This window comes from Diuraphis noxia, unplaced genomic scaffold, assembly GCF_037042655.1.
Source record: "Diuraphis noxia isolate RWA-SAM2 unplaced genomic scaffold, SU_Dnox_SAM2 contig0005, whole genome shotgun sequence".
NCBI lineage: Eukaryota > Metazoa > Arthropoda > Insecta > Hemiptera > Aphididae > Diuraphis > Diuraphis noxia.
Window position 1 is genome coordinate 8053816 of NW_028301715.1, and position 14086 is coordinate 8067901.

Consider the following 14086-nt stretch of genomic DNA (forward strand, 5'->3'; position numbering starts at 1 on the left):
CTTCAAGCCACCTATCCCATATCAATCAACCAATTGAAACCAATAAAATTATTTGCGTCGAGATAATTAAGTCACGAGACATATTTGATAACGATATATTATCATAATGTACTGTTGGATTCCCGGACGAAAAGTCCGGGACAAAATGTCCGGATTCATTTTTTGATTGCCGGACAAAAAGTCCGAAAATACAAAATTGTCTATTCAATTTTCATTTATAATTATAATGTACCTTATATTATATAATATTATTATGTAGGTATATATATAGTATATATAGTATACACATGTTATATTATATGTATATAAAGTCAGTTCATATATATATATATATATATTATATAATTATTATTTATTTAAAAAACGTAATTGTAATACTTTTATTACATTATTATATCATTGTACCTACTTTTTTTTATATTTTCTTATTTCTTCTTATTTCTTATACCTAAAAAAAAATATTACGGAAATCCGCTATAGTTTGGTAGGTAGGTCTATATGGATCTAATGTTTATCGCAGCCGTACAGTTTATTTACCATATAATATCATACCTACAATCTACATGCTACAATAGCGTTATTACCACGATTATAATATAAATCTTGATGATTTCTGTTGTATTTAGGTTAGGTATAAGAAATAATAAGAATAAGAAAATATAAAAATAATATATATAGGTATATAAAATATTATAATTACACAATTATGACAAATTAGATAATTTTGTTTTTTCGGACTTATTGTCCGGCAATCAAAAAATGAATCTGGACTTTTTGTCCAAGTTGGACAGTCCAACTATTTCCATACCGGACTTTTTGTCCCCGGACTTTTTGACCGATTACCGTATTGTTGATGAATAAGATGCAATTATAGGTCTATTAAAATAATATTTTATGAATATGAGATATTGAGCTTTTTGAGATATTTTTGATGACATGTTGTCTTATGTTGTTACATTATAATTTATAACCTAGTTAACTTCTTTGCATTATACTTATTTAGAGTAAATACACAAATTTAAAAAATACACGGACACCCCCATTAAGGACATAGAAAGGTTCAAATATTGAAGACATTTCACAGTAATCTCTCGATTTGAACGTATTTTTGGATTATGATATTAATTCATTTATCACGAAAAAATCGCACTGTTGAGTGGTTATACACATTATAAATAATATGTTGAACAACGCAAGAGCAACTCGCACAAAAGTATCATCAATGAAATATTATATATGTATCGTATTTCTTTTCGTATTCGTGCTGCACACCAAACCGCGTAGTCGTGTCCAATGATAAATGGTGGAATGAGAAAAAAACAAAACGAAAAAATATAAATCTACTTTTTGGAGTAAAATCGCTGACACTGCAGCAGTGGAACGAATGCAAGATTAATAGTGAGTAGACGAACTGCGTGACACACGCTGATTACAGGGTAATGTGGTACTGCACTGCTGCACATAGTCTGCAGCGGATGGAACAGTTTTATTTATTTAGGCGCAGACCCCTAATCGTATGTCTGAGTCGTACCTATTAAAATAATACGACCGATGACCCAAACCACCCTCTCTCGCCGGCGATGACGATGAGCTAGGTGTCATATTTAAAATTTTCATTTCAATATAACGATGACTATTTAGCGTAGCAGCTGCTATCCACACACGAAGACGTCCGTATAGATAAATAATAGCTGCTAACGACGATGATAATATAATAATAATAAAATCTCATACCGTTAAGAACATATACAATTTTGTGGTGGTTATGGTGGACTACGGAGGATAGTATGAGACGTATCATCGCATTCACCGCAGCATTCACTTATAATAATTGTCGAGAAATCAAATCACCACTATTCGTCGGCGATGGGGTTGTGTTGACCGACCGCGCATTGAATTATTATACTGCGTGAGGTTATATTTGCACTGATGTCGTGTTTACTTGTTGAAATTGCCTCCGAGCCGATTACATTTTTGTTTACCTGATTTACATAATACTCGGGTGTTTACGTTTATACGGTATATATATAACTGCACCTAATTTTGTACGCGCAATCAATATCATATCTGCATACCTGTTAATTGTATATATATACTTAACAATTAAAATGTATTTAGTTACAGATTTCTATACGATAAATACCTAATATGGTTCATATTTATCAGAGATTTTAGATTCTGAACGAACATAAAATTTAATTTAAGTCCATCCGCCATATGATGATTTAAGTTGGAAAAATGTCTTTCGGTATAAGAATTGCAAACTTTTTAGATAATGTATACCGAAATCGGGCGAAATGCTGAAGATTAACATATTGTCGTTTTGACAGTATTTACATATCCGTTTCAATTTGCCAACCGAGAAACTTTGGAAATATATTTTAGTAAGTATCTACATGTTTAATTGCATTCATTTAATTTTTATCACTAGCTATAATTATTAAGTTGATGATTTAATTATCAATTAATATTTTATGATTTTTTTTTATCTTTTATTTATGTGTCGACTTGCAACTGCAGATGCATTTATGCATTTATTATGCAATATATATTAGTATACGGTAGGTAATGGTAGGTCACTATATACATAATATTTTTCCACAGTTATATGAATGAACTATTACTATAGCACTACTATACACTGTTACACATCATTTACACATATTATAAATACAATTTTTTATGAATCGAAAGTTAAAAAATTTAGCTTTTATTTAGATTTATTTAGATTTATTAGTATTTTTTTTTTATACTGTGTCTGACACCCATCATATTACCATAATTATATACATTGGTGTTAGATAACGACATCGTTGATAGCGCTGATACTGACTATACGGTCATAATTGTTTTGTTTACAATATAAGGTTGTAAACAATTTAAGTACTGCTATTTCTACAACATATCACAATAGTTCTAACAATAATTCAGATACACTTGCATATTAATATAATAACTTACCCCGCCGAAAATCTACTAATTAGTGATTATACGACTATCATCAATAATATCACTTTAATTTTTTAGGATTTTTTTATGATATTTCATCAATAGTTTTTAGATGTTATTTCAAAAAATGAATTCTGTTAAGTGTTTTTTTTTCACTCTTATCCGGTATAGTGTATCCGTTTTATCACGTTTTCCATTGGTACGCTTACATTTAGACCACGACATTCTTTTGTGGGGGGCCCTTCGGTTTACGGTTAACACACACATGTGGACAAAAATAAACTCTTCTGGTCTACTGCAGGGTAGGTATCTATTTAAAACGAACAAAATCCTCCTCTAGCCATGTTCTATTGGTAGACACTTTGTTGAGTATTCACCGAGACTCCACCCATCGCATTAAATCTGAAACATCTTATTTTTAGTAGCGTAGAGTCTCTTTTGGAACCTGAGTATGTTTAATTTTGCTGTTGGATTCCGAGCGGAAAATTCATTGTAAGTGTATTCAATTGTATAGAAATACAATATATTTTGTACTAACCTAGCTTTAAGTCTAACTTAAAAAAAATGCATTAGTTCAAGTTTTGAAAATAAAATATATTATATATTATTAGACATAAATGTGTATAAGTAATTTTTTATCAAGTAAACATATTTTTATAGATGTTTCGACTAGAGAGTGTTTTACCCTTTAATAGTTGTTAGTTAATTTAATTTACAAATTGTTTATTATTACAAAGATTATTTTATATTGGTAGTAGTTCTGTTGTAAACATATTTCATATGGTTATTTGGTAAGGAAATAAGTAATAACTATTACGATATTGTTTAATAACTATAGATTATCCTTATTGTAATCCTATGGATACATAATTATTTATTTATTTTCATGAAACAACATTTTTATGTTAATGATGAAAGACATAATCTGTAGAAGTATATACATATATCTCGGAATATTAAAATTTAATATTACACACTATTAAATACTATAATATCTATATTCTATATATTTTGTATTAGATTAATATTATGTTATAAACATCTATTCACGAAAGGAATGACCATGAACGTAAGATAATATGACTTTTTTATACGAATACAATCATTTATTATTATATATTATATTAAATAGTATAATGTTAAATTTATTATAAAAATACAATATATTTTTATTTTATTTTATGCAAAATCGTTTTGGTAAAATTTTTTAGTTTATAATACTATTATAGTGAAACATAATTTATACCTACAAAAAATATCACACAGAAGATAATTTAAATTTGATAAATATTACTTATATACTATGAGTTAATATATATGTATACAAAATTCTGAGATGCGCTAATTTTTAAACATTATAAAATTAACTAGATCAAAATATTATTACCTAAATTATTATTATTAAGAAATTGTTGTCTGGGTTATATTAAAAAACTATCTTATTTGCTTGAGATGTAGAATCTATCATATATTGTAAATGTTCATTTTACTTAATTTACTAATAAGTCGATAAAAAGATTTAATTAAAATATACTTATTTTTATTTATTATTTTTTTTTACAAAAGTACAATTCTAAAATTAATTAATGCATTTTAATATTCGAAATTGTATGATAAAATTTGAATGTTACATAAAAACTAAACAAAAATAACAACTATATTGTTTGATAACTTTCGTACAGTTCTACACATTTTTTAATTATTTAATGAAAAACTCGATTTTTAAACATAACAAAAAGGTATATGCATAATGAATATAATACCTATAAGTAAATATTATATTCATTGTTAACTTATTATGTTTATGTCAATGATTTTATTATAATATTACGTAAACATAAATAACAATAAAAAATAATATTTACTGTACCATAGCACTAAATAATATATCACAATCACATTGATAATAATTTATACGCTTAATGACTTACGGTAAGTTCCATGAACCACATGCTCACGTATAGTTATGAGTTATAACTTATAATAATATAGATGTATAACTTGGAATTTATTATCAGTATGATGTGCGTTCATTTTTGCTTTTCATATTATAAGACTATGAGATTAATAAAAAAAAAAATCGTGAAAGGATTGATCCTGCAGTATAGGTTCATGAAATATTTTGTTGACTATTAACAATGTGATAATTTAACAAAACAATGTGCCGTATACTATAATATTCGTACACTTATAAGTTAAATTATATTCTAATAACAAATTTCCTTAAAAAAAAACCTAAACTGTACAACCAAATTTAAATTTTTTTTTCAGATGTATAATTATTATTAATATTATTCTTATTACTTAAAATGTCTTTTCTGGCTAGTGATTTTATTGTTAAACCCGTTATAACTAATAATAATAAATAATAATATATATATAAATTCTAAACCTTCAATCTAACAGTTTATTTGAAAGTTACTGAAGTACCTACCCATATATTTTGTGATGTATATACATGAAATAAATATTATTAATCATTAAGGAATACAGTCGTTTATATTAAGTTGCATGTTTAAATATCATTTTTTAAATAGGTACAATTTCAACAATTCACTTTTCTAATTATTCGTGCTCAAACCATGCGAAAAACTAATATATAGATTCTTATATCTTGTTAACTGTATTGATATGAAGGTCAGATTAGTAAATTTTAATGACTCTTAAAGAAAATGTATAGGTAGAGGTACACCTATGTACGTTTTGTTTTGTTATGTTTTATAGAATTATTTCGCATAACTTGTAGTTAAACAATTTATTTTTGGCGTACGTTCAAGTATCTTAGATAGTGTATTACAATTATTGAATTATTAAGTTTAGGTACCTACAATCTACATGTATGAGCATAGCTAATGATATTAACCAAACCTTAGCATCTTATAATAACTGACGTTTTATCCCAACATATGTATTGTAGGTATATACCCACCAATAAAGTATTAAAGTTTAAAAAATAATTTTACAAAACTGGTTTTAGATAATCAGATAACAAAAAATTTTCCTCAATTTCCACTACATATAAATCAGATGATATTTTAATAGAAAACTCGACGTTATGAGATTACGAGATTTTAGACTTTTGCGTGATTGATAACTATTATGTAACAAATGATATTATGTAATAGATCAAGTGGAATATTCACAATAAAACTTATTGAAATAATAAGCCGTACGAATTACGAATCATAATACCTACTATACCTACAGTTTATTTCTATTTTATTGAAGTTTGATATACTTAGTTGGTGTAGTAATTTATTTATGCGTATTTAGACAAACTACTTTGGTGATATTAATATCTAGTTATTGCAAAATGTAGATTATTAATACGAACAAAAGTAAATTTATACAAATACGAATTTCTTTGGGTAATATTGTGTCTATAAGAGTATTTAACACGTATCAATAAGACTTAATTAATTTATAAAGTATTATTTTATCAGAGAAATATTTATCTTCTGTTGATTTACCGGTCGAACAACTTTCACTTAGGAGAAAAGTATCAATATCTGTATGACAAGGGAAGGGAACAAATATTTTATCGACAAATAGTTCAGAAAACTATCATAAGAACACAGTTAAACTAAAAAGTAATAACACAATTGAATATTTTTCAAGACGTTTCAGTGGCAATGGAAACGCTATTATTTTAACGGAAGATGATCGGTAAAAATAATTTTGTTTGTCGGCTTTTTGTGTGTTCTATCGAATTCTATTTCGAACATAATATTATCATAGCTGAACGAACCACATGTAGATAACACGCCAGTATCAATTAAACAATATTAATATAGAACGACGTGTTTTTTATTTACTAAATAATTTGCAAAAATATTGCTTGACGATGTTCAGCAAGTCTCAAGTCTGTGAATGCGTGTTTCTGTCATGATGAAAATTGACGTCTAAAAACCATTTTATCGAGACACATTTTGTGATCTATACAATGCCTATAAATATTTTTGTTATGCGTAGGTACATCCATAAACCTCATAATTTAGAGCTATTGCAGTTAGAAACGCATTATACAAAATTTTGTACTCTGCTGATGTTGAGAACACATTTTAGTAAATGGTCGTTAGAAAATGCGCGAGTCCTATAAGCCAATAAATATCATTTGTGAAACTCAAAATTAAAATTTTTTCACGTTCATATATTATTACGTCATGATTGGGAGCAGTGGTGTTTGAAAAACTAGTTTTGCATATTATTATTATCATAATCGCGCACCAGCTTATACTGTTATGAATATAATATGGTAGGTCGTAGGTATTATAGACAGGTATAACCTACCTACGCCAAACATGGTATACGGTTGTCAAAGACACGGTACACGTTTCTACACAGTGATGTATTTTATCGGTATTCGTATCGAGATTTATATCACAATACTTTTAAATAATATATAGGTAAATCGGCGAACGTTTCGCGATGGTAGCTATACCTCCATAATAGTTTAACATCACGCACTGCAGGTGTGACGGTTGTATAATAATCCAGTGTTCTGCAGTGAAATTGTTGTTCATAAACTCAATGACTTCGCAGTGGACGTGAAATGCACAAACGTGTGTGCAAACGGATGTCGAAAGAAGAAAGGGTTCTCACGGTTTACCGTAAACAAAATGGTCTCGAGACCGTAAAGAGAGTGGAATACTGCAGCACACGTGTTACACGACCGCGAGTAGCATTGTTTCACGGCGGCGAAAATGCATTTTTATTTCTCGTCACTGAGCAATAAGCCATTATTATTGTTATAAGACATCATCATGGTAATCAATCAGACCTAGATAATACATATTATCATATTATTATCACACCCACCTGTTAACTTTTTTCAATATTGTCATTACTATTGAAATAATTGTACAAATACTAAAATATTTTACATGCATGTTGTCTGATGATAACATTGAGGTATAGCCGCATAGGTTTAATTTAATGGTTCTTGGTGGGTGGGTACTTGCTAATTTTTTACTAGTTGGCCACCCCGCCACCCCATTTTAAATTGAGTTCGGCGCCACTGAATATAACACTTCGATGCACTCTGCGTAGGTACATCATTTTGCGTCGGTTGCATCGCGTTTGTACGCGTAATACTTTATAGCAGGGCAACTGGCGGCCCACGTACCTTTTTTATGTGGCCCGCGCTAAATTTTCAAATTACTTAGTATAATTTTAGAGCTTATCTGTATTTTATTTTATTTTATTACATTTTTCGATAAAATGTGGATATAAATTCTTACCTAGTTTTAAACCGAAACCAAATTATTATTAAATGTCTAAATATATATTTATAATGCCCAGCTAACATACTATTTATTTCATTTTATCGGTTTAGTCATATCCGTACTGCCGCGGCCGTAGTGTTACACCGCTACGCCGTTAGTAGGTACTATTATTTTCGTGTTTTTTAGTAATTATAATTGTAAATGTAAATAAATAAAGATAAAAAATAAGTAGTTAGTTAGTAAATTTAAGGGACCTTTTTTTTTTGCTTTCTCCTATGCACTGCGGCCCGCTAGATTTTAAAGTACTTAAAAGTGGCCCGCTAGTTACTTTGAGTTGCCCATCCCTGCTATATAGGTTTGAAACATTATATAGGTTCACTTTAAAAACTGTAGGTTTTGCACTGTTCATTTATTCCACACACACAGCTGCTCCAAATTCATTTTGTACAACTTAAGAACTCTGCTGGTCTGGTCGATAGACGTGGTGTAGATAATAAATGTTACCCACATAATTTACATAATATACATAATAATATAATAATATTTATCTTACCTATTTGTATCGATTTTGTACTCGTCTTATTTTAAAAATCAACAACAAATGTATTTTGCAATTATAAATTAATTATATTTTAATAAATATACATGAAAATATTACAGTTTTTGCATTTTTATAACAATCAATAGTGAATTCCAATAGAAACTTGTCGTTAAAATACGTACGTCGGATTTCACGAAAATCAATTGCCTCTCATTTTCTTCTGTACCATCGTACCACTGATGTGCAATCCATTAGCCATGGTCGTTGGCCTATACGGTTTAAGTCAACATAATGTGTATCCCTTTGCTAACTGTAACTTTAGTTATCTCCATGCAATATACTTATTAAATTTAAATTCGCGATCAAGTGCAATCCAGCTAGTGATGAAAAATATATATTTTAAGGTGAGCAGTGTATCGAAATGACCGCTTAAACAGGAAATGCGTTCCCGTGAAAGACGATATTATTGCGATTTGCAATACCTATGATAGGTTATTAAAATATTTCTTATAATAAATCATATTTTAAGCTGGTAAACTGGCTCCTAATAGTTGTACTTATATTAAATACTGCAATGGACACTGGCCAAACGTCCGAGATTTTTTTTATAAGCATTTTTCATATATGAATATATTATATCTAAATAATAGAGTAAATATTATTTAGATGTGAAAAACATCCGGGAAAAGAACATGGAGAAATAAAATAATCTATAAAAAAATGAAATAAAAACATTAATGGATTACAGTATTATAATAGCTATTAATAAATAATAATTGAAAGTATACAATATATTAACTGTATATATCCAAGGTACCGGTTCCCTCTTACAAAATCATTTTACGAGGACGGTTATTTTGAATGGGTAATTTGTTTTTAGAAAAATAGAATCGGACAAAATATTATTTTTTATATATTTAAAACACTCAATTTACGTTGTTTAATTTCAGCCAGAGTTGGGCATTATTGGAATAAAAAATTACTATTCATTGATTTATTCTTCATTTTATTATAAATTATTATTTTTATTTTTATTATTGTTCTATTGTTCATTATTCATTATTCCCCATAATCATATAAATAATAAATTTAAATCCTAAATATTGGTCGTAATTTAAATTATGTCGTCTTCGTACCTGTTCAAAAACAACTATAAACGCAACTATATTAGCTGGGGGCTAAGTCCTCCCCCAATTTTTACACAATTCAATTATCGGTATTTTAAAATTTGCAAAAAATGTATAGTAAAAAAAATATAAATTATTTTTTCGTAGAAATTTATTATACTTAAGTAATACATATTTGACATTTAAAACTATCTTTTATTGTTCCTGTGATTTAATTACAAATTTGCTTACAATAGTTATAATAGTATTCGATAATAATTTTCTGTTGGCAAGCAATTTAAGTACCTAAATATAGGTTTTGATAAGGCACAATTCATGTACATTGATTAGTATAATACACAAGTTAAAAAAAATTCACATTATTCATGATTTTAACGAATACATTTATTCAGAATAATTGTTTTGTTTATGAATAAAACTAATTAGAATGATTTTATTTTTATTCAGTTTACTACGATTATTCATAAATAGATAAATTATTTATGTTTTTATTTTTTATTCATTATTTTTATTTGTTTTGCCCTGCAATTCTGGTTTCAGCTAAAATCCTTTTACTTTTTGTCTGAAAATCTTTATATGTAAATGCTGAATTTGTGGAAATGTTTTTAATGGGCGCAAACAATCACTGATTATAAAGATGATAATGATATTGATTATTGTGACCCAGATATTTTTTTATATCTCCAAATCATTAATTGGACGTCTTGCTTAGTCTATAACTCAATCTTGGTATTTTTAGTATTAATTGCATTTATTCAGATAAATGTCAGTGCTTTGCCTTAGATATTATGCGTCATATTATTATGTGATCATTAACTTTTCGATAAATATTGTGATTAACTTATGACAATATTACAAAGTATTAAAATTATAATTATGCAAAGATAAAGTGATATTAAAAAAAAAATTAGTACCTAGAGTTTAAATTATACATAGCATTTTATAGAATATATATTTTGATTGATAGAAAACTGGTAGATTTCTACGTTTTGAAAATAACAAATATTTCGTTTTGGGCATGTAATAATATCTTTCATAGATGATGGATTAGTAAAGAGTTAAGAGAGTTGACTGCAGTTGAACGCGCATAAAAATTTTCATGTTTATAAACATTATACAGTATTTTAATAATTTAATTATAAATGTACATATATCATGTGACTCATATAAAAGTGTAATAGGAAATGGGAAACATTATTAAACTATAAATTACTAACATGCACCCATGCACACTAATATATATATACTCTATTGAATAACTTCGTACAACGCGCGGATGAAATTCAAAAATATAGAGCATGAGTACAATTAAAAATTTATTTTTTCAATTTTGGCTTTATAATTCGAGTACTTATTATAATATGAATATACGTTATACTTTTATAACTCCTATTTAAAACCGAAAACAACACTGGTTTGTGTTGCCCACTGGAGAGTGAATAGCATAGAAAGGACAGTGTAATAACTGACAAGTTTATTATACAGAGGCGAATTTTCCTGTCACTCGTAATGAAAGTATATAAGCTCTGCGTAGGTAGAAGGGTGAATTAGGGTAGTACCTACCTATATTTATGCTTGTGTGTGTGTGATATATGTGTTATAAGTCAATGGAGAATTGCGTGTGTGGTTCGATATAATATATTAAATTTTCATTTGTTGTTCGACCACTCCGTAAAGTTTACAAAAAAAAAAAAAAAATGTAATGCATTTAATGCTAAATATCGATTTAAAAAAGAAAATGGCCGTTGAAAATAAATTTAAAATTTAATTGAAGTATGAAATATGTGCATATTGAACATAAACCAGGGTATACGAAAAATTATATATGATAAGTTTGTCGTGCCACTTTCTTCTCCCCCACCCCTCCTATAAAATGTCACCTCACTCGTCAAAGTGTCACATTGCAATAAATTAATACAGAGTACAGGATCGTTTATTTTTGTCGCAGATGTGACATGGGCAGACGCAGACCAGACTGGTGGTTGGAACAGCAACATCAACAGCAGCAACGGGACTTGCTGGATGACGGTTGTCCGAGAAACGCTGCCAACGCGAGGGAGAGGGCTCGGATGCGCGTGCTCAGCAAGGCGTTTGGCCGACTCAAGACGACACTGCCTTGGGTGCCGGCCGACACCAAACTGTCGAAGTTGGACACGCTGAGGTTGGCCACCACGTACATAGCACACCTGAGCTCGTTGCTGACGACTGCCGAGCAGCCGGACGTCACCGACCAGCGAGAGACCGCGACTCAGGTTTCGGTCACGTCCACGCAACCACTAAACTACGCCATGGTAAAATGCACAATTATATAATAAATTATTATATTTTACATGATAAACGAGTATCTAGTAGATATATGTACGCTATATAAGCAGTGGCGCCGAACCCTATTACGTTAGCCCGACATGTTTTGAAAATGTAGGATGGGGCTGCTTCATATTGAACACTTTCTTCTGCATGGTGCGCCATTTTTGCCAATGTTCAGATATTGGTCTTCTTGAAATATTTTTTGCTCTAATAGATTTTTAGAACTTCGGCGCTACTTGGCTTATAAGTAAACGTAGTATAGACTATTAAATGTTGCCACAGGGATTATTATTCCCAAATTTGTGTAATGTGTGTAATTCGGCCTCGATCAGATTTAAATCAATGTCCATAAATTTCCCATGACCATCCCCGCAAAAAAAAACACGTTCATATATTAAAAAATTACTAAGTATACCATACAAAATCTCAAAACCAATATCTTGTGATAATGATTATTTTAATCTTTAAATTATCGGCATAGAGGGTATTACCTAATGACAAAAATTTATAGTGGTCGATAATATGACAATAACACGTACACCGATATTATTTCGCTGACGTATTGTTAGTATATTTAGGTTTTTTTTTTAAATAAACGAAAACTTTTGATACGCTGCATAACCCAATGAAAACAACAACAGTAATAACTGATAAATAATAATAATATAGTATTATGTTTTCGTAAAATTTAAGCGTTAAGATTGCAATAGAGAATTTTTCCGAAATGCGTCAAATCATAGGTATACCTAGGTACAGTGTCTAAATACGTGTTATTAATGCACACAATTCAATCGAGCCGAATGGACAGATGGTGACTAAAATGTGATATTACTTCTGAACAAAATAAATTATTTATGTACAATGAACCTTATGATAAAACAACAGTACGGCTAAATTAACAGAGCGATCGTTTGTTACTTTAGCTTTTAGTTGAGATTAAACTTTTGTCAAATTAGTAGCTATTATATAGTTTAATATTGCAGTAGGGAATTGTTTACTAAAAATGCACTCGATATTTCTTTTTAGCCCATATTATATTTTACAGTACGAAATATATTTATTTAAGGTATATTCAACGTACATTCAAATTCAATCAAAACAATTATACTTAAATGTAAAACTGAATTTAATTTTTAATTTTAATGTTTAATCAATAAAAACAAATCTATATAATAATAAGTAGCTAGCAAATATTATATAAATTGATTAAAAACAGTTGAACGATCACCTTCACTTAATCAAAGTACACCCAGTTTCATAGTTAATACTACTGAAGTAGTCATGGTATTTAGTAATTTAATTTCTTCCTTGAATTCATTAAAATCAGTATTAAATAATAATTATCATCATTATTATGCGTCAAAACTGCGATACGCACGATGGCGTAAATAATATTATAGTGTTTTCATCATTTTTATTTTGTACATGGACGAGTGGACAAGGGTGTGTATCGTATTAGTATAGAAGTTGTGTTTGAATGCGGAGAACAATATAACTATATAAGTGCTATTCACATTTTAATACGTGCAAATGTTTACGGCGCTTATTGAAATTCTGTTTCGGTATAATTAATGTTGCGAAACCGATAAGACATCTAGGCAAACGGCGAACGCGTCCGGACGATGATTGAGTTTGTTTGAGTGGTCAAGTGATGCTCCGACGACGATACGGTGTTTGCATAATAATTCGTATACCTGCCGCATTTAAATGTAAAATACTCGAGTATATAACATCTGGAATAGGCATTTATTGGGTCCAGGACCATCTCTAGTCCGACATTGGAGACATTACTATTTTTAATTTCTTATAAAAGAATCGAACAAGGCAGCTATTTATAATTTGATTTGATGTATATCATGTGCGTTTAATATACTATAATAGCTGTATATATTATATAAATTAAAAATTATTTAAGAAAAATAAATCCAAGTGAAATG

General features: G+C 28.9%; 1 protein-coding gene across 1 annotated transcript in view; it reads left to right on the plus strand.

Annotated features, from left to right (window-relative positions):
- Positions 1–3352: 3352 nt before the first annotated feature.
- LOC107169318 (uncharacterized) overlaps positions 3353–14086 on the plus strand; it is a 40741-nt gene continuing 30007 nt past the window's right edge. Inside the window, exons 1-2 of the mRNA XM_089229687.1 lie at positions 3353–3441; positions 11791–12133. Of these exons, the coding sequence (XP_089085813.1) occupies positions 3401–3441; positions 11791–12133 (384 nt within the window). The 5' untranslated portion in view covers positions 3353–3400. The remainder of the gene's footprint in view (positions 3442–11790; positions 12134–14086) is intronic.